General features: G+C 47.0%; 3 protein-coding genes across 6 annotated transcripts; all 3 read right to left on the bottom strand.

The window, feature by feature from the left end:
- Window positions 1–25: 25 nt before the first annotated feature.
- COASY (Coenzyme A synthase) lies at window positions 26–5,567 on the bottom strand. 3 transcript variants are annotated; one of them, XM_001365777.4, is made up of 10 exons: window positions 5,429–5,567; window positions 4,168–4,910; window positions 3,160–3,374; window positions 2,758–2,889; window positions 2,353–2,542; window positions 2,193–2,257; window positions 1,841–1,925; window positions 1,543–1,640; window positions 453–599; window positions 26–356 (listed from the first exon to the last, which is right to left on the bottom strand). In XM_001365777.4, the coding sequence occupies exons 2-10, from the start codon at window positions 4,862–4,864 to the stop codon at window positions 309–311; spliced, it is 1,677 nt and encodes a 558-aa protein (XP_001365814.1). In that variant the 5' UTR covers window positions 4,865–4,910; window positions 5,429–5,567; the 3' UTR covers window positions 26–308. The 3 variants fall into 3 exon arrangements, 2 of the variants coding, with proteins under 2 accessions (XP_001365814.1, XP_056672698.1); XM_056816720.1 differs by having other exon boundaries at window positions 3,217–3,374; window positions 4,168–5,429; XR_008916360.1 differs by lacking the exon at window positions 26–356 and having other exon boundaries at window positions 549–599; window positions 1,543–1,746; window positions 4,168–5,429.
- On the bottom strand, window positions 4,168–12,777 carry HSD17B1 (hydroxysteroid 17-beta dehydrogenase 1). 2 transcript variants are annotated; one of them, XM_056816728.1, is made up of 8 exons: window positions 12,512–12,777; window positions 12,217–12,384; window positions 11,499–11,678; window positions 11,264–11,357; window positions 10,542–10,719; window positions 5,429–10,371; window positions 4,973–5,035; window positions 4,168–4,215 (listed from the first exon to the last, which is right to left on the bottom strand). In XM_056816728.1, exons 1-6 carry the CDS (start codon window positions 12,606–12,608, stop codon window positions 10,171–10,173), a joined length of 918 nt encoding a protein of 305 aa, XP_056672706.1. In that variant the 5' UTR covers window positions 12,609–12,777; the 3' UTR covers window positions 4,168–4,215; window positions 4,973–5,035; window positions 5,429–10,170. The 2 variants fall into 2 exon arrangements, with proteins under 2 accessions (XP_056672706.1, XP_007482237.2); XM_007482175.3 differs by lacking the exon at window positions 4,973–5,035.
- Window positions 12,778–12,875: 98 nt separating this feature from the next.
- Window positions 12,876–21,688, bottom strand: NAGLU (N-acetyl-alpha-glucosaminidase). The gene is made up of 6 exons (XM_056816729.1): window positions 21,194–21,688; window positions 20,973–21,120; window positions 20,206–20,352; window positions 20,030–20,115; window positions 17,725–17,981; window positions 12,876–14,729 (listed from the first exon to the last, which is right to left on the bottom strand). The coding sequence occupies exons 1-6, from the start codon at window positions 21,577–21,579 to the stop codon at window positions 13,519–13,521; spliced, it is 2,235 nt and encodes a 744-aa protein (XP_056672707.1). The 5' UTR covers window positions 21,580–21,688; the 3' UTR covers window positions 12,876–13,518.
- Between the last annotated feature and the right edge of the window lie 222 nt (window positions 21,689–21,910).

Raw genomic sequence — 21,910 nt, forward strand, 5'->3', positions numbered from 1 at the left:
CCAAGGAGCACAGTAAACCAACGCCTTACAAGAAAATTCGACTTTAATTAGTTCCATTCCTTCACCCTGGTCCCTGTCAGTCGTGGGGCCCCAGGCACATCTGGGGTCAGCCGGACCCTTCCTCCAGCTATGCGCAGCCTCTAGGGGACGCCAGAGGTGCTCACATCGCTACTGTGTGGGCCCAGCCCCTGGGAAATGCCCCAGGGGCCCTCCCCACAAGGCAAAGCCTGCCCTCTGCAGGCTCTCCCACACCACATTCATTAATCATCAGCAATCAAGGATCAGATTGGGAAGCTTTCAGGAGTAGATTACTGGCTCTTGATTCTCTCCAGCAAGAGGGTCCAGGCTTTTTCCACCTTCAGAATTAAGTTGTGGGAACAAAGTGGTATTAGTCAAGGGAGGCACTCTAGAACCTCTCATTCCTCCCCCACCCTCCCATTCAATCTCCTTGCCTGTTTTCGGGTGATATGTGGCTCCCAGAGTGTACTCAACACCACATGACTCTGGTCCACACGATGCTGATTATTCATTTGGTTCTGTAGGCGACTCAGAGCCATAGCTTCACTCACATTATCCCGCTTTATAATGCGCTGCAATGCCTGTAAAACACAAAAATTGACACTCAGCACAGTTCATATATATATATATATGTATATATATATGTATGTATATATAGTTTAACCAATTATTTGTTATAACAAATTTCCGCAGAAGTTTTCCTAAGTTATATGATCAAACTTGTCTCCCTCCCTCCCTTCCCCTTCCTGGTGCTGGCAGGAAATTCAATCTGGGTTATACAGGTATTATCATGCAAAACATATTTCCATATTGTTCATTTTTGTTAGAAAATAATCTTATAAAACCAAAACCCCCAAACATAAACCCAAATAAACAAGTGAAAAATCGTGTGCTTTCAACTGTATTCTGATTAAAGCAGTTCTTTCTCTGGAGGTGGAGATCATTCTTTGTCCTAAATCCTTCAGAGTTGTCCTGGATCATTGTGTTGCTGAGAATAGCTAAGTTCTATCACAGTTGATCATTCCACAATATTTCAGTTACTATGTATAATGTTTTCCTGATTCTGCTTATTTCACTCTACATCAGTCTTTCTGAAATCATTCCTGTTCATTCCTTATAGCACAATAGTATACCATCATTTGCCACAATTTGTTCAGCTATTCCTCAACTGATGGACATCCCTTTAATTTCCATATCTTGCCACCACAAATAGAGCAAATACAAATATTTTAATACAAGTAGGTCCTTTCCCTTCCCCCACTCCCTTTTTAAATCCTTTTGGGATATAGACCTAATAATGGTATTACTGGATCAAAGGGGGTATGCACTGGTTTGGGCAGAGTTCCAAATTGCCCTCCTAGCAATGAATGTGTCCCAATTTTGCCACATCCCCTCCAACATTCATCATAGGTATGAGGTGTATTTAACATACTTCTGAGGTGTCCCAGTAACAATACAGGGAACTGTTCAGGAGTCCAGTCAGGGATGAGGTAGGGGAATGGGGAGGTAAGAGGATCCAGTTACCTCTGTCTCTGGGACAATGACTGTCCACACCTCATGGACCATGTTGTTCCAACCGGCTTCCAGCAGCAAGGCCGCATCAATCACACATATGGTCTTCCCTGCAGGTGGACCCAAGTCATTCCACTGATCTCTCATTCCAGCCATTTGCCCTGGATCAGACTCCCTGGAATGTGCTTGCCTGGCAGACAGGCACGATGCCTGGCCCTGGAATGGAGGTGCAGGTAGGGGAAGGGGGGAAGGGACAAGGGAAGAACCTTCCTACCAGTCCTTTGAAGTTTTTCTTGTCCTTCATACTTACCCTCAGCTGCAGCTTTGATGATCTCCTCTCGGCCCATCTGCTCAATGATTGGCCACACAATGTCTGAAAGGTTCTTCAGCTGTTTCTAGTAGCAGAGAAAGGGCCAGGGAAGATATTACTTACTAGTCCTACACCTGTGACAGAATGAACCAGCAGCTGTTAGGTTCACAGCGACAAAGCATGGAAGTGAGGGCTATGGGAAGATAACCAGGAGCCTTCCCTTACCAATAAAAGACAAAACTCCAGGGGAGGGTGAAAAAGAGAAAGGGGCTTTGAGACAAGGATGCATGGTCCATAGGAAACAGGGGAGTGCATGCAAGCCACAAGCCTTTATGGAAATTAATGTATTCACCTTGTCCCCAAACACTCGACTGCCTAGAATCTTTCTGTTGATGGTGCCATCTTCGCTTACTATATCTGAGAGGCCAGAAATAAGAACCTCAGTGAGAGACGCATGGTGTTTCTAGTACTCTCAGATCCCCAATGTTCTCACCTTCCCCCAGAAGACATACCAGTTCCAAAGGCCTTTATCACAGCCTGATAGGCAAGGCCATCAGGTGCATAGGCCTGATGTCCCAGCTTGTCGCTATCAATAATCTTTGCCCCCAGGTCTTGAAGTAACAGGGCCACAGAGGTCTTGCCTGAGCCACTTATCCCTGTCAGCCCCACTACATAGACATGGGATGGGAGGTCTGGTCTTTTCTGCCAAAAGGAGAACAGGTTGAAAAAGTCAAGAATGGAGGAACTATTGATGGGAATATCAGAAGACTAAGATCAAAACAACTACTCCAGCCCCTGTGTATGCCTATAGGCTCCCCCTGCTAGAATAACAGAAGGGTATTTTCCCACTAAGGGCCAGTACTCCCCATCTGAGAGGCAGCCAGCACTTGTACCCCCTGGAGTTGAAAGGTATTTACATAGGGGGGTCGAAGGAGGGTCCCCAGCAATCGCTGACGAAAACTGGAGGAGCTAACTTTGTCTTCTTCATTTTCTTTCTGGTCTGGGTTCTTCAGCAACAAAATTTGATGCAAAGCCAGCTCTCCTAGGCCCTATGGTAAGAGGTAAGGGCAAGAAAGGATGATATTTTTAAATGGAGATAACAGAACTATTCCTTGAACCCCCAGCACTCATTTTTAGGTCACACAAACCTTAGAGGGTAAAATTAAGGACCCAACCATATCCAACAGGCAACTGGCATGTGAGCCAGAAGCTTTCCCGTGTCACTTCCAGTATTTCTCTACAGTATCACTTCTCCAACACATACGCCTACCCTTCTTATCCCCAACCACTCCCTCTGCCCAGTTCCCCAAGGGAGTTACATTCTCAAGTCGGTGGGAGTTGACAGCCAACCCCCCACGATAAGTCTCCTCGCTAACCACCAAGCATTCCAAGGAAGGGTCAGTGCCAGCTGGACCATAGTGATCTAGGAGGGGGACTATGTCAAAGGCCAAGGATGGTTTCATGTCCACCAGGAACTCACTCAGATGTCTCACTCTATCTGTATATGGTTGGAGTAACTCCCGGAGCACTTTATCTAAGGAAAGAAGTGAGAGAAAATGGAACAAGAAAGGAGACAAAAAAAGTAAATTGAAGAGAGGGTACTAGAGAGAACCAAAAATGGAGAGATAGTGGTTATGACTGTGAAAGGAAGGGAGGGTAACTAGATATCAGTATTTTGTTGGGTCTGATTAAGAAAAGGAGTATTCAAGCAAAATATGGAGGAAGGAACAATGATTACTAGTGGAGGGAACTACACTGACTAGGGTCTCTGCCAAATGGGAAGGGGGAGACCAAGGTACTGACAGAGAAGACCTGGAGGAATTTGAAAGACACAGATATAGTCTTTGAAGCTCATCATAACATAACCTTGGAGCATACCACCCACATTTCAATTCTAAGGGGAGCAAGAAAATAAAAGTGCACATATCCAAAGGAAACATCCAAGACTTAGATTGTGTAAATAGAACCCCCTCCCCCACCAGAATCTTTGACTTCCAGCTCATCAGATCCAGTTGGTCCTTCCTTGATCCACTTTGCGAGCCTGTGTTTTGTGACATGAGGGCACAGAGAATAAAGGTGTGATACAGGACACACCTGCTCTCTCTATTCCCTTGGACATGGGGGAGGCCCATTGCTGAGAGAAGACAGTCATGTGGATCAACCACGTGGTCAGATTAGGCTTAAATCTCTATATATCTGCTTTCTCTATTTCAAGTTATTATTAATAAACTCTATGAAAAATAAGAACCAGGAGTTGTTAGAATCTATCTTCCCCTGCTCAGACAACTTCCCCACCCCCAAGTCAAACTCCAAACTCATCTACTCACTTTCCAACAAGTCTTTGTCTGCTACTCCAACCACGAGCCGCTTTTGGGCTAGGAGACATGAAACCGTAAGAAGCAACTTGTGGGCATTGTGAAGATGGTCAAATGTTCCCCCCACTGCCACATGGTTGTAGCCCTGAAGGGGGTGCATGGGAGATTTAGGCACAGGGGAGGTTGAAAAACCAGAAGAATAGGGTGCCACTGATGGTTCTGTGGAAGTGTCCCCTGGATTATACTCTGGGTAGAGCAACACAGAGACCAGCTGTGGGCAGCAGCTGTAACAGCTGGTAGCATATCGCTCCAGCTGTTGCTTAACTGGGTTGTACTGGCCCCCATCAAGGGTCTGGAAATCAGTCAATACCACTTCAGGGGGATGGGCTAGGTTCTGCACAGAGCCAAGTGAGGGTGGTGGGGTTGGGCTCTTGGTGCAGATGTTGGTCAGCAGGACACGGATGTCCAGATGCCTATGGGCATCAGCACCAGCATAGAGGCCTGTAATGAGGTTGATGATCTCCACCGTGGCCTGAACGTGGCTGGAGTGAGGCTGGGCAGGTCCACCCAGGCTGAGGCCAGGCTGAAGGTGGACATACAGGGTCTGCTCCACCAGTCGAGCTGCAGAGGTCAGAATGGGTGCCAAACGTGGGGTCAGGGCCGCCAGTGGGGATGTCAGAACCAAAAGGCCAGATCGGAAGGCAGACATGCTGACCACCACTGCCCAAGTCACTGATGATTCCCCTCGATGCCACCTATGGAAGGACACACGTGAGAAGCTCGGAGAACCGGGAAGGGGACAAAAGGGACCCAGTACCGGTAAGCAGCGAATGATTTCTAGTGGGTGCTGTTGCCCATGCGCAGGATGCTCCGATGAAGCCTGCAAGATTCCCAAAAAACTTTATTAGGATTGGCTGCGCATGCGTAAACTTCAGTTCAGGGCACCTTAGAACACCGACCCCAGTAGGTGAGTCGCGCATGCGCAATCAGATTTGTGATTGGGACGAAGGAGGGTTTAGACGGGGAATTAAATAACTCCTTAGGGGTAGAATTGAAGGAGACTGGCTCTGGAGCCTAGCAGAACAGGAAACCGGTGACTCGGGGCCCTAGTCCTCCCTCGTTTCCCAGGAGGGGAGAGAAACGGGGTGGGGAGGGAAAGGCGAGCTGTCTCCAAGGGGCTGGACTTGTCTCCACGGGGCGGAGCCGCCTGCTGGCAGTGACAGGTCGGGTTTGTCAGTGACTCCGGGCCTGGGTTTAATTCTCCGGTACTCACGGAGCCCCCGACTCGGGCCACTCCTCCTGATGCCGCTGCTCCCCGGGGTCCACCCGGAAGTGCTCCTGTCCCGGATCGGGCAGCTCGTGATTCCGGATTCGGGGAAATCCTGGCTACCCCAAAGAGTAAGAATATCGCGAGATGTGATGTGAGAGCGGGCGGGATGGTCACGTGGGAAGTGAAGGCGTCATGGGGGTGGAGTCAGAAGTCTAGTGAGGGCTGGAAATCTTGGACTCCCTCGGTTTACACCCAAGGCAAAAGAATCCTAGACAGAGGTAATGGACCCATAAAATCGTAGTTCTGAAGCTAGGTGGGACCTCTGAAGCCAGCTAGTCCAATACACACACCTATTTTAAAAAGGGGGATATTTTGTTCCCTCCTAAACTGACAGATGTTACTATTATGTTGAAGAAACTGAGGCAAAAAGAAGTTAGGAATTTGCCCCCCCACCCCACCCCGTCCTAGAGTGTTAGATTTGAACCTTGGTCTTTTGACTCCAAGGCCTGTGTTTTTTCCACTTAATCACACTGATTCTTGTATGGTATCCAAGGAAGACTAGCACTTTTGATGTGAGGGCTTGCAAGCTCTTTTCCGGGCTGCTTAAACACCTCTGGTGTCCACTCAACTCTCAACTGTGTCTCTTAAAAATCTGTACCTTGCAGGGCAGCCACACCCTGTAAACTATCTTGGCAGATGGGCTAAACCAGGTTGAGGGTAACTTATGGGTCACAAACCTGTGGTGAGTTGAGGTGGAGGGGAGGGCCTACCCTAAGCATGTGAAGATGTCCCTAGGTGGAATGGGCAGATGAAAACAAGTTATTCTATGAAAGCAGCTGAACCAGGTGCTGTTGACTCTTTAGAGCTTTGTCAAACATTGAAGATGCCACTGCCATCCACTATATCCTAGAGCATCACTAGTTGTGCTGACTGTTGTCTTGCCACTGGACTTGGATGGGCTCTGGAAGAGAAAGTGAGGCTGACACCTTTGTGAAACTGCTTCACTTAAAACCAATTCATGCACAAGTCAAGGCTTTGCTCTGTGATGGCATTGGTAGTCTTTGAAATCAGATAAACAACAACTGCCCTGTTAATCCCTTTGGGAAAATTGAAAACCTTTTTCTGACTGAAATCAAAGGGGTAACCTTTTGTTAAGCTGAAAATTAACCATAACACCTTTTTAAATTAAATAAAGCCTTAGAGTCTTTAAATAGCTATTCCAGGAATGTTAAGCACTTTACTTGAATTGGTGTATTGATACTCAACCTGGAGATGTGTAGCCATTCCATAGTTGGAAGAGTCTCAGAAAGAATTTCAGGTATCCTTGAGAGCAGAGATACTCCCCAGAGAGTTATAGATAAAGTGAGGCAATCACTTGAAGGAGGAAGTACTTTCAGGGAGTAAGATCTTTGACAGCAAAGAAAGGAGCTAATTATAAGATTGAGACATGCTATATTTCACTTTCTTAATTTTTTTTTTAGTTCTCTTCCACAAAATGACTAATATAGAAAAATGTTTTCTATTATTGCACATGTAAAATATTAGATTGCTTGCCATCTCTTGAGGGGGAAAAGGGGAAGGAAGGGAAGAATTTGGTTCAAAAAAATTTTAATGAAAGTTAAAAAAAAATTTTAGGTAATTATGAAAAAAAGAAACATTTTTTTTAAAACCCACCGTTCTTTCTCAGGAAGGTCTGGAATACAACAAAGAAAAATTAGCATTCTTTCCTACTTACTTGGAAATTATTCTTCCTAAGCAAAAGGTTAATGGAGGAGTGCAAGATTGAGCTTGTATAGATGTGAATGCTAAAGAGTAAGAGTTTATGACAAAAGCTCATATTCTAAACAATTTTACTTACTAGCTTAAAAATTTTTTAGCAAGAATTGTACTAACGGTTTTCTTTATAATAACAAATTCAAATAAATAGCTATGTGGCTACAGCTCTACTGTGGATACAAGGTTCTATGGAACATATCACTAGAGAGATTAAAGAGATTAACATCCAAATTCTTTAAATTTCCAAAGCCCTTAAAGGCAAGTTCACTTTTATCAAATTGCCTTCAGTGCTTTAACACTAAGTAATAATTATTATACAATTTTGCATAGGAGGAAACCTTCCAGAGCCAAAGCAGTGGCAGCAAATATATATATGAAGTATAAATAGGGCCTGTAGCTATCATTTCTATTCTACAGTTGATAGAAACTTTTGTGGATCTTCTGTTTGTCTTCCTATGAAAATGCAATTCAAAACGGAGAACCTGAATGTCAAAAAGAAATTTTAAGGCCACACAGAACAAGACTGTCATTTACAAGTGGGTAAGAAAAAAAATTGTTTAAAAGTACCAGAAAGGCAGGCCTAAGGGATTGAGGAAATAAATATTTGGTTAACAACTCTCCCCCTTCCCCCAAAAAGAGCCAGTTATAGGCTTAGAATTTTGTATGCAGAGAGGAACAGATCCATGTACCCATTTAAGCAATCCCCTCCCATAAGACACCCTGCTATTCAGAGGTAAAGTACCTGAGTCTTCTATAATAATAATAATAAACACTGTAGCACTTCATCATAAATTCTGAGTTTTGCCTCTTAAATTTAAGTCCATTCTTCCCAGAGCTGATGTATGTATTGTGGGATAATGTGTTTCAGGATTAGTGGGGCTTATTTTGTAGGTTCTTATCATATTCTTATCATGCCACCTTAATGTCTTTGCTTTGAACTAATTATGTTTACTGGCTTTCTGTCAAAGAGAAATACAATAGTTGAGGCTTATGAATTATGGTGTTAAAATCCTAAACCCCCAAGGTACCATATAACCTTGTAGATAGTAGCTTCCCTTTGGGGAAGAGCCCCAAAGTAGATACATTGGTTGGGGGTATTTATACACACATATTACATATTCTATATGTGTATATCTCCCCCTTAGAAGGTAAGCTTTTTGAAGTCTGGGACTATTTTCTATTTTTGTCTGCAGTGCCTCCCAGGTGATTTAGAAATGTTGATTGCCTACTGGGATACAGGATGCCCCTCTCTAAGGGTCTGAAAGTCCTTTTAATCTGCACAAACAACCCATCATCCCAGGCTCCTGGGATAAAGTCTAATTTGTACCCTTCCATATGGTTTTATAGCCCTGGACTGATTTATTGGCACAAATTTAGAACTAAGCAGGCCTCAGGGCAATGTGAAGAAGAAAGGGGTTTGAAGAAGGCAAGCAATAGCAGAATCCTGTGAAGAGCCAGGATCAGTACCACAAGGCCCAAACTGTTCTCTCCTATCCTCAAGCCTTCCTTCTGCCTTTCCTGTTCTTTCACTCCTTTCTCCATTCCTGTTTCTCCTTTCCTTCTTGCCTCCTTAAATCTATTCCTTGTACATGTGTCTCTCTCCTTGTCACTAGTGTTAATAGTTTTATACCTTATCCCCTCCCAAGGGTCCCAGACCTCTATTGCATTTTAATGAGCCTTTCCCAAGGATCCCATCATTTCTCTTTTGTTCCTTAAATGGCAGTGGATACTTATCCTTCCTAGCTGCCCTCACAGATGTTCCAGGGGGTCAAAATCCTTCACCATATATCAATACTCCTCCAGCATCCAGCCATATACCTTGAATGGAGGGGCATGAGTTGAAGGAAAGAACCTTTGACTTTGGTCCACAGACTAGGTAGGCAGCCAGCTGTTTAGATGTCTTTTTGGGCTTCCACATAGCTCCCCACTTTCACTTGCCCCAACAGCTTTTCTGGGAAGTTCTGAGAAAGCTGTGGTAAGGAGCACTGAAGATGGCAAATGGGAACAGTGGATTGATTCTACCCAGTGCTGATCTCCACTTGTTTCCTGGTGATGATTGCTCACATCTCAGGGTCTCTGCATTTTAAAAATCTCTTTCTCAACAATTCTCTCAATCAGTTCCCCACAACAACCAGTGAGGTAGGCAGGTTGATGTCTCTGCTCTATTTTTCAGATGAGAAAACGGAGGCTCACAAAGGTGCAGTAATCAAAACTGAAGTTCTTAAGTAACTTCAAACTGAGTACTGTTAGTGCTGGAAGGAATCATCCATATCAGTGCGGTCAAATTCAAAAAGAAATGAGGCCATTCCTGTGGCTGCATGTTGACTCTGGAAAGCTGTTACTTATGCTCTATTGTGTTATTTCTTTTTTTTTTTTAATCCTCACCTTCCACCTTAAAATAAATACTATGTAGGTTAGGCAATGGGGGTTGTAACTTGCCCAGGGTCACATAGCTGGGAAGTGTCTGAGGCCAGATTTGAATGTGGGACTTCCTGTCGCTAGGTCTGGCTCTCCATCCACTGAGCTACCCAGCTGCCTTCTATTGTGTTATTTTTTTAATGAAATATTTCCGTTATATTTTCATTGGGTTCTGGCCAAACTAGAGTGTTGCTAGAAATGTGCTGGGTATTTGACACTGGTCAGCTGCCTCCTTTTTGCACCAAGATTTCTATACACAATAGATACTTGGAAAATGCTTGTTGAATTAAATACCAAAGGAAAAGCTGGGAATGGAAATAAGGCCTGAGTCATTCACTAACAAAGTCTGTAGTAGGTGGGACCTGATCTCTCCTGTTACCCAGACTAAGGTTTGTTGTTGGGCGAGGGGAGGGGTTTTACCCTGTACATCAGGCCAACAAGGAGGGCAAATAGCCCTTTCCTAGAAGCCCCCATCTTTGCTGCCTATAGCCTTTAGAGCACAAATGAGTGAAGAGCCACAAGACTGGTTAGTGACGTGGGGAGGGTGTATTTTATTGAGGGGATGCCTCAGGGTGAAAAGACCCACTTTGGGCCTCCCCTTCCTCCAGCTCCGTGAAGACAGCATGGTGCATGGCTTCTACATATTGAGAGCCACCAGGATCAGAGAATCGGAGCCCTGCCAGGGGCAGGAAGTGCTCAGTGCTGAAATAACGCAGGACAGGGCGAGGGGCACAGAGGGCTTGGACAAATACCTGTAATGGGAAGGGGGAGAAAGAGGGAGCCTCAGGAAGAAGCATGCACAGGGCATCAACCCCCTTTGCCTTTACCTCAAGCCCCAGAGAGCTGCTTCTGGGCCTCCTCAGGCCCTTTCTGACCTCCATCTCCCACCCTCCAGGGGAGCAGAGCCCCTGCTGCACCTCACCTCCACCACATCCTCTGGGTCCTGGGCCACCTCTCGGAAGACCCGCTCACAGTGGCGCTGATAGCGGGAGAAGAGAGCCCGAGTGTCCAGGTCAGCACTTCCCAAAACTCCACCAGGTCCCCCCTCCAGTTTCTCCTGGAAAGCGGTGCGAACAGGGCCGCACTCTATGAGACTGATGCTGGCAGGGCAGAAAAGGAGCAGATAGGGATGAGGGGTGTCAGCCTTGTCCACCCTCTGCCCCTCCCCATGTCCCAGCACCCTCTCCTCAACCTTTCCCCTTCTTCCCCAGGATTAGGGGGTGACAAAGCACCTAAGTGATGTGCGTCCACGAATCAGAGCATTTGTGTAGGAAGAGACATTGGAAATCCAACTTTCTTGTTTTGCTTTGGAGAAAACTGAGGCACAAAGATGTTAGGGAAACGGTAGCATCCAAGGCCTCTGATAATAGGTCCGGAGTTGTTTCCACTCTATGCTTGTGGCAAGGGGAATGGGAGAAAGCACTTACAGTTTTAAGCAGAACTTCTGGTAGAACAGAAATCCTGGGCTTTTCCTAGCTGTGGGACCCTGGGCAAGTCACTTAATCCCTACTACCTAGTCCTTACTACTCTTCTGCCTTAGAACCAATATACTGTATTGACAGAAAGTAAGGGTTAAAAAAAAAAAAGAAATCTTGGGCTGTACCTGGGTACCTTGGGGTGTTCAGGGGTATTCTGTTTACTCACTGGACCCCGAAGGGCAGCAACAGCACAGCCAGACTCTCACATAGACCCTCCAGTGCAAACTTGCTAGCACAGTAAACTGCATTAAAGGGCAAGCCTTTGGAGGCAGGGAGAGAACAAGAGAAAGAGGCTGAGCTAAAACCTGGATGGTTCCAACCCCACACACCCAATCAATGTCCACACTCTTCTTGAAAACCCCATAATAATCAACATCTGGCCTCCCCATCCCCCAACTCACCCATCAGCCCGCCAACACTCCCAGTGACAAGCACTCGGCCTGTACCACGCCGCTTCATATCTGGAAGGAAAGCCTGGAGCATACGCACTGTTCCCACCACGTTCACATCTAACACGGAACCCACAGCCTCCATTTCGTGGGCTTCCAGTGGCCCGAGCAGGCCACGGCCAGCATTGCACACTGAGGAGAGAAGCCCATGCCTCATCCCCACCCTCCTCCCTCCTCCCTGGGAGCCTTCCACTGGCCCAGGAACATCCCTAGTCAAACTTCCCCAATCCAACCCTGCTAGGGCATCCTCAGATTTCCAGTTCACTTTCTTTCATGCAGAAAACAGTGACTGTAGGGGGCAGCTAAGTCACTCAATGAATTGAGATCCAGGCCTAGAGTTCAAATGTGGCCTCAGACACTTCCTACCTGGGCAAGTCACTTAATCCCTTTGCCTGGCCTTTACCACTTTTCTGCCTTGGAACCAATACATGGAATTGATTCTAAGGTGGAAGCTAAGAGTTAAAAAAAAAAAAGTGACAGTGCACCTAGGGAGTTCAGAACATTTTGCTAAACATTTAGGAGTGGGACAGAACAAAGATGAAGTAAGGTTAAGATACTGAAAAACTTCCTGGCTGGGAAACGGAAAGGTGAGGAATGTTCCTAGGAAGGAGAACCCACATTTCCTATGCACAAGTAGGGAAGGGGACCCAAGAGGTTCGAGTGATCTCACCCAAGACATCCACCCGACCCTCCGACACGTGGTCTCGGGCAGAAGCCACCGAGCTGGGATCGGTCACATCAAGCTGTAGTGTCTCCAAGGACCCTGGAGGGCAGCCTCGAACCCGTGCACCCTCCCAGAGAGGGCCCTGAGCCCTGAGGTCCCGTAGAGTGGCATACACTGGGGGGGAAGGTGGATTACCTGGAATTAGGTCCCCTCCAGGAGAGATTTACCTTCCCCATCTCAGCTGCAAACAGGAATACCCACTGCCCTCTGTATTGGTCTTTGGGCCCCGATTTCCTCACACCTTTGAAACTGCCTGAAGGATCAGCTGCCAAGCGCCAGGCCAGATGCAGACCAATTCCAGAGGAACAGCCTGTGATGAGGACAACCTTCCGCTCCATGGGAAGAGACAGAGCAGAGGTCAGAGACAGATTTGGGAGACTGGCAAAGGGGTGGTTAGAAAGAATCCAAGAGGCAAAAGAGTTACAGATAGGGAGGGGGATACAGAAACTGGCCCAGCCCTGGAGCCTCAAGGGCACCTCCTTTTTCTCAAGCCCCCAACCTCCCTTGTTGTGTCTATTTCATTATCTCAAGGCCAGAGAGCCTTCAACTGCCTCTTTCTTGACTCCCCCCCGCCCACCCCCACCCCCCCACCCCCATCTCTCCCCAAGTCTAATCTGCCAGCAGGCATCACAGGAAAGTCTTTATCTTCTCTGAAAGCTGAATGGGGGGAAACTGAGGCAAAGAGCAGAAGGCTGGAGCCAAATCTAACTGCTCTAGCAACTGAATGGGGGAAAGGGGAGATGACAATCATATCCACTTTACTACTATATCCACACTTTCTTGCTTTGCTTCTCTGAGGACCAGACACAACACACATGCTGCTATATGGATTTATTGATTGAATAGGATAGAAGACAATGGTTTGATTTCTAGTTCTGGAGTACTATAGAGAATGGTATGGATAGCATCCTCCATTAATCTCACTTCACAGGATCCACTTTCTGTTCCAGACCTTTTGCTCACCCAGATAAAAGGGTTTCTTTGGTGAGTGCAGTTCCAGATTCAGTAATCAGCCACAGCCTAGAGGGAGACAGAGGGAGGGGGGGGAGAGTGGGGGGAGGGAGGGAAGGACAGGGAGGGGGGGGAGGGAGGGAGAGAAGGAGACAGAATCTCCAAGAATTGTCCATGGTTTTATAACCTATCCGCTCCCAGGTCCCAAGTTAGGCCACTGATAGGATTGAAGGTCCAAGGAGGAACCTCAAGAATGTAAGGAGTTGTCCTCCCAGGTGGAGCAGGTGAGGGGGTGGGTCACACAGCTCCTGCTTGAAACTTCGGATAATACTTGAGGAAGAATTTCCTGGCTAAGTCCACAGTGTCACCCTGAGGCTGGGTGGGGAACTTCTCCCTCCCCGATACAAAGGCCTGGCCCAACAAGAAGGCTTCGTTCTCAAACTGGTTCTGGTGGAAAGGGGTGCCCTCAGCCAGGCTCTTCACCAGCATCTCCACAAAGAGCTTCCATCGGGGAGCATAGTAGCCCGCCACAAGCCCTGCCAGTTGCTTGTTGGCATAGTCTAGGATGTTCCCTGTGGGTCCCCACAGGGTTAGCTGGTAGCGGGCATTCTGCTCATAATGCCAGGCCTCGGCTTCACTGACTGCCATCTCCCGAGCCTGCTCTAGCCAGCCACCTAGCAGGAACCGCTCATCAGTCCCCAGCAGCTCATCCAGGGAGGGCAGTAGGTCAAAGACCAGCAGACCACCAGCACTGAGCAAGGCCGGCATTGATCCTGCCTCAAAGGCTGTCTTGAGCTCCCCATAGTACAGGCTCACCAACTCCTGGGCCACCTGACGAGTGACATCTAGAAGGTCATAACGGAAGGCAGAGCTGGTTGCCAGCTGTGGAGCTGCTTCTAGCAGCAACCTCCAGGCCTCAAATACATCACTGCGATTATACCAGACAGAGAAGTCCAAGTGAAGGGATGGTCGTTTCACCAGTGGGCTGTGGTTATGGCCAGTGCAGTTTTCCCAAGAACAGTTGTAGACACTTCGTAGCAGCAGCCTCCAGGCAGCTTCTGCCTGGGGGTGGGGAGTCCCATATCGCTGGGCTGCAAAGCCTGCTACCCAAGCCCCGAGGTCAGGAAAGGGGTCCTTCCTCCAGCCCAGCTCAGCCATTAGGGCATAGACCACTTCGTTCTGATTGATGCCCTCTGGGACTATGCCTGTACCCACAATGGTGGAGTTGGGAAAGAGACGTGCAGTTGAGGGTCCCCTGTTCACAGCATCTAATACTCCAAAAAGCCCATGGTTTCCCCCAAAATTGTGCAGCATGCACCAGATGAAGGGCTGGCCGTAGAAGGAATTGGTTCGGGAGTAGACAGGCTGGGACTCAGCAAAAAGGTCCAGGATGAGAAAGCGGCCACGGGGCACAGCCTCTAGCACAGCCTTCATCTGGGGGGGTTTCCAGAAATCTGGATGATTCTGAAAAAGCCAGCCCTGGAAAAGCCACACAGCATCAACATCCACTGTAGGAATAAGGCATGGGAGAAGAAGGGAATAAGGCATGGGAGAAGGTGAGAGGAAGAAACACCTAGGTCTCTCTCAAAGGAGACCTCAGCCCTAGAAAAATAGTTACAAGAACACAACCCCTGAGTGTGGACTCATTTTACCTCCACACACCTAGCCCCACTTCTGTCTCACTACCTCCACATCTAGAGAATCTCAGGACTTCCCACCCTAAGTCAGTCAATCAGTTACCAAGAAGCATTTATTAAGTGCCCACTATGTATAAAGGTCTGTGCTAAGTATCAGAGATGCAAATAAAGGGAAAAAACAGTCCTTGTCCTCAAGGAGCTCGCAGTCTAAAGGGAGAGACAATATACTAATTACCAAGTACACACACAAGATACAGATAGGATAAGGGAGATAATCACCTGAGGGAAAGCATTAGTATTAAGAGAGTTCAGGAAAAGTTTCCTGTTGAAGGTGGGATTTTAGATCAGAAGCCAAGGAAAACCCAGAGAGGAGGAAGAGAATTCCAGGCATGAGGGACAGTCAGCAAAAAGGCAAAGACATGGGAGGGAGAGTCTTCTTCAATGAATAGCAAGGTTAGCGTCACTGAATAAATGGAATGGAATAGGTGTAATTAGACTTGAAAGGTACTTGGGGAGAGGGAGCTTTTGAAAGCTAAAGAGAATATTTCTATCAGTACCAAATGTGGTTGATTCTGGAGATGAATTGCTAGTGCAGGTGACCTAATGAAACATTAGCATGGTCAGACTTGTACATTAAGATGACCAATCTGCCAGATGAGTGGAGGTAGGGGAGGCACTTCAGGCCAGGAGACCATCCAGAAAGCTACCGAAATAGTCCTGGTGTGAAATGATGAGAGTCTGGACCAGGATTGCGGAAGTGACAGAGAAGAAAAGGACTCTTTTATGAAAAATGTTTCAAAGTGACAGGATCTAGATTGGTTATGTAAGGAAAAGAAAAAAGTGAAGAATTGAGAATTATACCTAAATTGTAAGTCTAGGTGACTGGGAAGATTGTAGTACCTTCAAAAGTTACAAGGAAATGGGGGCAGCTAGATGGCTCAGTGGATTGAGAACTAGGTCCTGGATACAAAATCTGGCCTCAGACAGTTAGTTCCTAACTGTGTGATCCTGAGAAAGTCACTTAACCCTTATTGCTTAGCCATTATCATTCTTCTGCCTTGGAACATAGTAATGATTCGAAGACAGAAGGCGTGGGTTTTAAGAAAAAGAAGTAATAGGGAGGTTAGGAAGATGGGAAGATTTGGGGAGAATGGGCAGTGAGCCAAAGATGAGTTTGTTCAGTTTTGTATATGATGAGTTTAAGATGTTTAGGGATATCCAGTTGGAGATGGCCAATAGGTGGTTGGACACGTGATACTGGTGATACTCAGCAGAGAAGTTAAGGCAGGATAAATAGATCTGAGAATAATCAATAGGGTAGAATCCATGGGAGCTGATGAGATCAACAACTGAAAGGATAGAGAGGGAAGAGGAGAGAGGGCCCAGGACAGAGCCCTGTGGGACACCCAGGGTTAGTGGGTATCATTTGGACAAAGTCCCAGCAAAGAAGAATATGGGGTAATCTGATAGCTAAGAGGAGAACCACAATAGAATGGTGCTCACATAAACTTAGAGAGAAGAGAGAATCAAGGAAAAGAGGGAGGAAGAAAGTATAAAAGGCTGCAGAGAGGTCAGGATGGATGAGGATGGAGAAGAGGCCATTAGACCTGGCAATGAAAAGATTACAGTCAGATTTCACTGTCAGATAGCACTGAAGAAGAGGTTGGAAGGCAGAATGCAGAGTTAGGAAGAGAATGAGAGAAGAGGCACTGGTTGTAGGCAGCCTTCTCTAGGAGGTCAGCCACAGAAGAGAGAATGATCAGGGATAGAGGGTCAAGAGAGGGTTTCTGAGGACAGTGGAAACCAGAGCATGCTTGTGGGCCAAGGGCTAAGAAGCCTAATTAGACTCGGAGAGGCTCATGTTTACTGAGTGAACAGGAATGAAAGAAGGTGGAGAGAACATGATCAGGGAGTTTTTATCTGGGAGGCAACAAAATGACCCTGTTTCAAGTCCCAAAGAAATGACAAAAACAGTACTTTTCAACAGAAAAAGTAGAAGAGAGGGAGACAGAATATGTGACCTGCAGCCTGGATCGTGGCCAAATTACTTCCCCAAATACAAAGTAGAAGGGTTGGTCTAGGGAAGCAGAGAGTGACAAAGCTGGAGAGATTTCAGAAATCATGTGGTCTAACCTTGTGTTGGTGAACCTATGGCACACTTATTGGAGGGGGCTGCTCTCCTTCCCCTCTCCACAGGCACCCGAGGACATTTTTCACATCACCTGCTATTCTGCCCAGCAGCCAAATGGGAGCAATTCCTCCCTCACCTGTCCGGGATAAGGGGGTGGTTCACATGGGTGTGAGGATGTAGTTTCAGCACTTGGTCTCCAAAAGGTTCGCCATCACTGGTCTAACCCCTTCACTTGAAGAAGGGGAAGACAGTGGCTCCCAGACTCTAGTGACCTGCCCAGTAAATGTTCAAGGCAGAAAGAAGCACCAAGTCCCATTCTAATGCTTACATTTTACAATGAATCTGGAAACTCTGGTCCAGGGTTTGAGCAGCAATCATCTTAACAGCTCATATTTATGGAGGACTTTAAGCTCTGCAAAGGTCTTTACATATATTATTTCATCTGGTCCTCATGATGACTCAGGGCAGGAAGGGCTATTATTATCCCCATTTTACAGAGTAAGAAACTGAGTCTCAGAGAGATTTAAGTGCTTTGTCTAGGGTCACAAGCTGCGGTGAGACTGATTCAAATCACAAACAGTAGGCCTATATTCAATACCACTCTCCTTCCCCACACACATTCCCCAAACTTATTATTTCTTGGCTGACATTTCCCTCAATTCCCCATCTCACTTTATTGGATGTGTCCTTTGTGTCTGTCTCCCTCAGTTACCTTCAGCACCTTGCCCTCCTCACCTGCAACCATGGCTTCATAGACTGCGGCTGTAGTAGCAGCCAGGTAGGCTGGATTAGAGGAAGGGGGATCCATTTCATTGAAGATGTCAGCACTATAGATGTGATCAGTGCCAAACTCCTTGGCCAGCTCCCTCAGGAAGAGGCTCCCAACAACTGGGAACAAGGGGTCTTCAGGGGCCAAGAGGTAGGAGCAGGAGTAAGTGCAGTTAAAATCAATCCAATTGTCTAGCTTTGTGACATTGGCCTGAGGGAACACCCTGGAGGAAAAGGAAAAAATAATGGCGATGAAGAATGATGGGGGAGAGAGATGATAGGAGAGACCAGAGAAACAGGATCACACTGATGGAGAAAAAATTTGACCAGGGAACATCCCCATCCCTACAGAGCCTCACAAAGGGTCAAAATGATCGTCATGGAAAAGAAGCCAGGGGAAAAGGGAAAGAAGTTGTCCCTTTTCATATCTTCACTGCACCCCAACACACTGGCTGTTTCTTTGTGTCAAAGTGTCTCCTATTTTTGGGGGGGGTTAACCATCAAAATAAAGTAAGGGTTCATGACATGAATCTCCTTTGACAATATGGTGTAGCCTTTAGAGGCATTTTCAGAATCTTTTCAAATGCAAAAAAGATCACAAAGGAACCAATTCTATGAAAACACAATTATTAAAATATTAGGAAAAAACAACAACCAAGTACTCCAGGGGAAGTAGTCATTACTTTCTGTAACATTGTTACTGATACACTAACTCTTTAAAGTAGTCACTAATTTACAGCTAGAATTATATGATATTTAGTGTAAGGCAAGAAGGGAGGAACAAAGGTAAGGGGGCTGTGAAGTGGCTCAATGTAAGTGATTCCTGTGTGAGTGTCTTCTGTAACAAGGATGTTTTAAGAGCTTCTTGAAGATTCATGGTTGTAATGGAAAGATGGTTGGACTTGGGAGTCAGATTTCCTAGCTAAGTGACCCTGGGCAGTCACTTAACCTTCTTCAGACGCAGTTCTCCCTGCAAAATGGTGATGACAGTAACAGAAGCACTCACCTGGCAGGGATGCTGTGAGAATCAAGTGAGATAATGTATGCAAAGTGCATTGCTAACCTTAGAAACCTGTATAAGCATTAGCTCTCATTACTAGTTCCTAGCAATGTGACCTTGGGTAAGTCATGTTTAAACTTTTTCAGTCTTAGTTTCTTCATTGATAAAATAGTAAGGATATATACTACCTACCTCTTGGGATTGCTATTTTGAAGAAAGTGTTTTTGTCACTTAAATTGCTATGTAAGTAAGTTATCAGTATGATTAGTGATCATATAAGGCTACCTTATTCTCTTACACAGGAGACAAGGGGGCTCACTTCTATGATGGTTGTCTCCCTAAGCTCATTTCCAAAAAGGTCTGTTTTATTCTTTGTGCTTGCATCCTCACCACTTCCTCCATCCCATTGTCAGTGCTTTACTGCTTAATAAGCTTTTGCTTGTTGGGTTGATTGGTCATCAAGGTCCAAAGCAAGGAAGTGACTTTTTCCAAGGTGACACAGTTAGGCAGGAGCAGAGTCAAGGCTGGAATCCAAGATTTCCAACCCCCAGATCAAGGTTCTTTCTGCTGCTGCCCAGAATGTTCATCTCCCATCAATAAAGTATTTCTCAGTGGGATGGGAGCTTGACTTACAGAGGAAGACTCAAGTTCAAATCCCAACTTTACCACTTCCTCTTTTGTCATCACAGACAAGGCACAACTTTTCAAAGATTCAGTGTAATTAAGCAACCAATCTTTCTTAAGCATTTTCTATATGTCAGATGGTGGGAATACCAAGCAGACCTTGGTAGGAAGGCACTACTACTGGAGGGTCAGGGGAGGGCTCAAAGCCTTTCCAGTTCCAAATCTGGGAATATGGGTGGAAGCAATACAGAAATATTTGCTACCATTTTGCATATTAGAAAATGAATGCTCAGCGAGAGGAAGTGACTTGTGTCTAATCTGGGAACCAAACCTAGATTTCCTCTTTTTTCTATCACTTTATACTTTTTTCTAAAGAAAGGCAGTGGAATGTTGTGTGAATTAAGGGCTAGAAGGAATGGTCTGTCCAACAGGCTGTCTAGTTAACTGTCATAACTATAAAAAAGAGGAAATGAATAGTGCAAAGGTTAAGGGACTTGCCCAAGGTCATACAGATGAGCCGGGTTTCAAACCTAGTTCCTTAAACTACAGATTTGGCATGTTTTTTACTACCTCTCCTAGACAGGACCTTTGAATCATATAGAGATTTGCCATCTATGGTCCTGTCTTGTTCTAACTTAGTAAACTCACCTAGTAAATGCCTTGGGAATATGTCCAGCAAATGCAGGAAGTACCGGCTTCATCCCAAAAGATCTCATCCTCTCCAGAATCTGGTACTGGAGAGGGAAAGGGGAGGGACAGCTGTGTCAGGATTATCAGGAACCTCCTCATTCAGCCCAAGAAAGCCTCCTCTCCTGTCCCATTACCTGCAGGTAAGACTGCTTAAGGTCCCAGGAGGAGGGTAAAGGACCTCCCCAGGTGTGCAGGTTGCCCATTCGCCCCCATGCCAAGAAGGCTGGACCAGTGAAGTACTCATCTATCTCTGTCTGGTTCAGACCCAAAGTCAAGTACACCTAGGGAAAAGAGATAAAAACAACGATAAACCCTTGTTGAGTTTATGAAGTCACTTCAATCTACAGTTCATTTCATAATTCCATGAGTTAAGGCAAGCAAACATTATCATCCCATTTGACTGAAAAGAAAACTGAGGCCTGGGTCTGGTGGAGAAATCTTCTGAATCCTGCTCCAGTACTTTCCCAAGTATGCCTCTCATTTGGCCTTCCCAACATCCATTTTAGATAAGTAAGGCATCAACCAGGACAAGTTAGAAAGTGGACTCATAGAATGACAAAACTGGAAGAAACTAATCCAACCCCTCATTTTTCAGAGAAGGAAACTGAGGCCCAGGAAAGGGAAATACTTTGTTTTCCTTCAAATAGAGAGGAGGAGAAAGAGAGAAGGGAGAGAAAAGGAGAGGGAAAGAGACAAGAGTGAGGGAGCAAGACAAAACGGGACGAGGTGAACGTGAGAGAAAGGGAGGAAAGAGAGAGAGAGAAGGAAGAAGGGAGGGAGGAAGGAGAAAGGGAGGGTGGAGATTGAGTTGCAGGGCGGAGTGGAGCGCTGGAAGAAACCCCCTCCACCCCCAAGCAGGCACGACCTAACTTCCAGCTCTCTTGGCCCAACCGGGACCTACCCTCCTCCAGATAGCCTCCTGCCCCACGGGGGCTAGCACCAGGTTGATGCCGTTCAGGGCCATCCAGTCGATCTCACGCTCCCAGCGCTCCCAGCCCCACCACACGAAGGAGTAGCTGGGCGTGCAGATGTTCAGATAATAGCGGTACCTACGCGGAAGTGGAGGGAAGGTGAGTCTTGGGACTGGCGCTCTCCCCACCCTCACCCACGGCGCCCCGTTACCTGTTGGGCGTGATCTCGATGAGCTTTTTAGGCACTTCGGGCAGCGGTTCGGGCAGGCGGAGCTGCGCTCCTGACCAGGCCACGTGGCATCCACAGAAGTCGCGCAGGTATCGGTGCAGCCCGGCCGCGGCCGCCACACCACTGGAGCCGGTCACCTGCACCGGGGTCCCGCCGCCGCCGCTCAGGCAGTACGTGTCGGCGTCCGGGGCAGGAGCCAGGGCGCGTTCCACGGACACCGAGAATCCCGCGGCAGCCCGGGGTCCCAGCAGCCTCGTCAGCAGGCCCCTCACAGCAGCTGCTTCCCGAGCCTCGTCTCCAGACACATCGGCCCCCGCCCTGCTCACTAGCAGGAGGGCAAGTACCTGCAGCACTCCAGCTCTGCCCATGGTCGTCCGCTCTGGCCCTCTGAGTCCAATTTTAGACTGCGCTGCAGTCCACTCCGTGGCCGCCCTTAGTGCATATGACCTGGTGTTAAAGGATCCAGGTGTGTGTAGGGGTGGGGCACGTGCCTCTGTGGCTCCTGAGGCTTGGGCCAGATAAACATCTATCCCTGTAGCTAAGAGAGTCCTGGAGCGGTTTAGCCTTGGCTATTTTGTTTTGGAGTTATTGAGGGGGCCGGGCGCATTGTATAGATTCAACTGGAGGCGGGACTGGGGTCTGGAACACTGGGTTTTTGCCCCTGATAAGGTCACTCAAGCAATCTGCCTTAGACTCCCT

Source organism: Monodelphis domestica, chromosome 2 (assembly GCF_027887165.1).
Source record: "Monodelphis domestica isolate mMonDom1 chromosome 2, mMonDom1.pri, whole genome shotgun sequence".
NCBI classification, from domain to species: Eukaryota; Metazoa; Chordata; class Mammalia; order Didelphimorphia; family Didelphidae; genus Monodelphis; species Monodelphis domestica.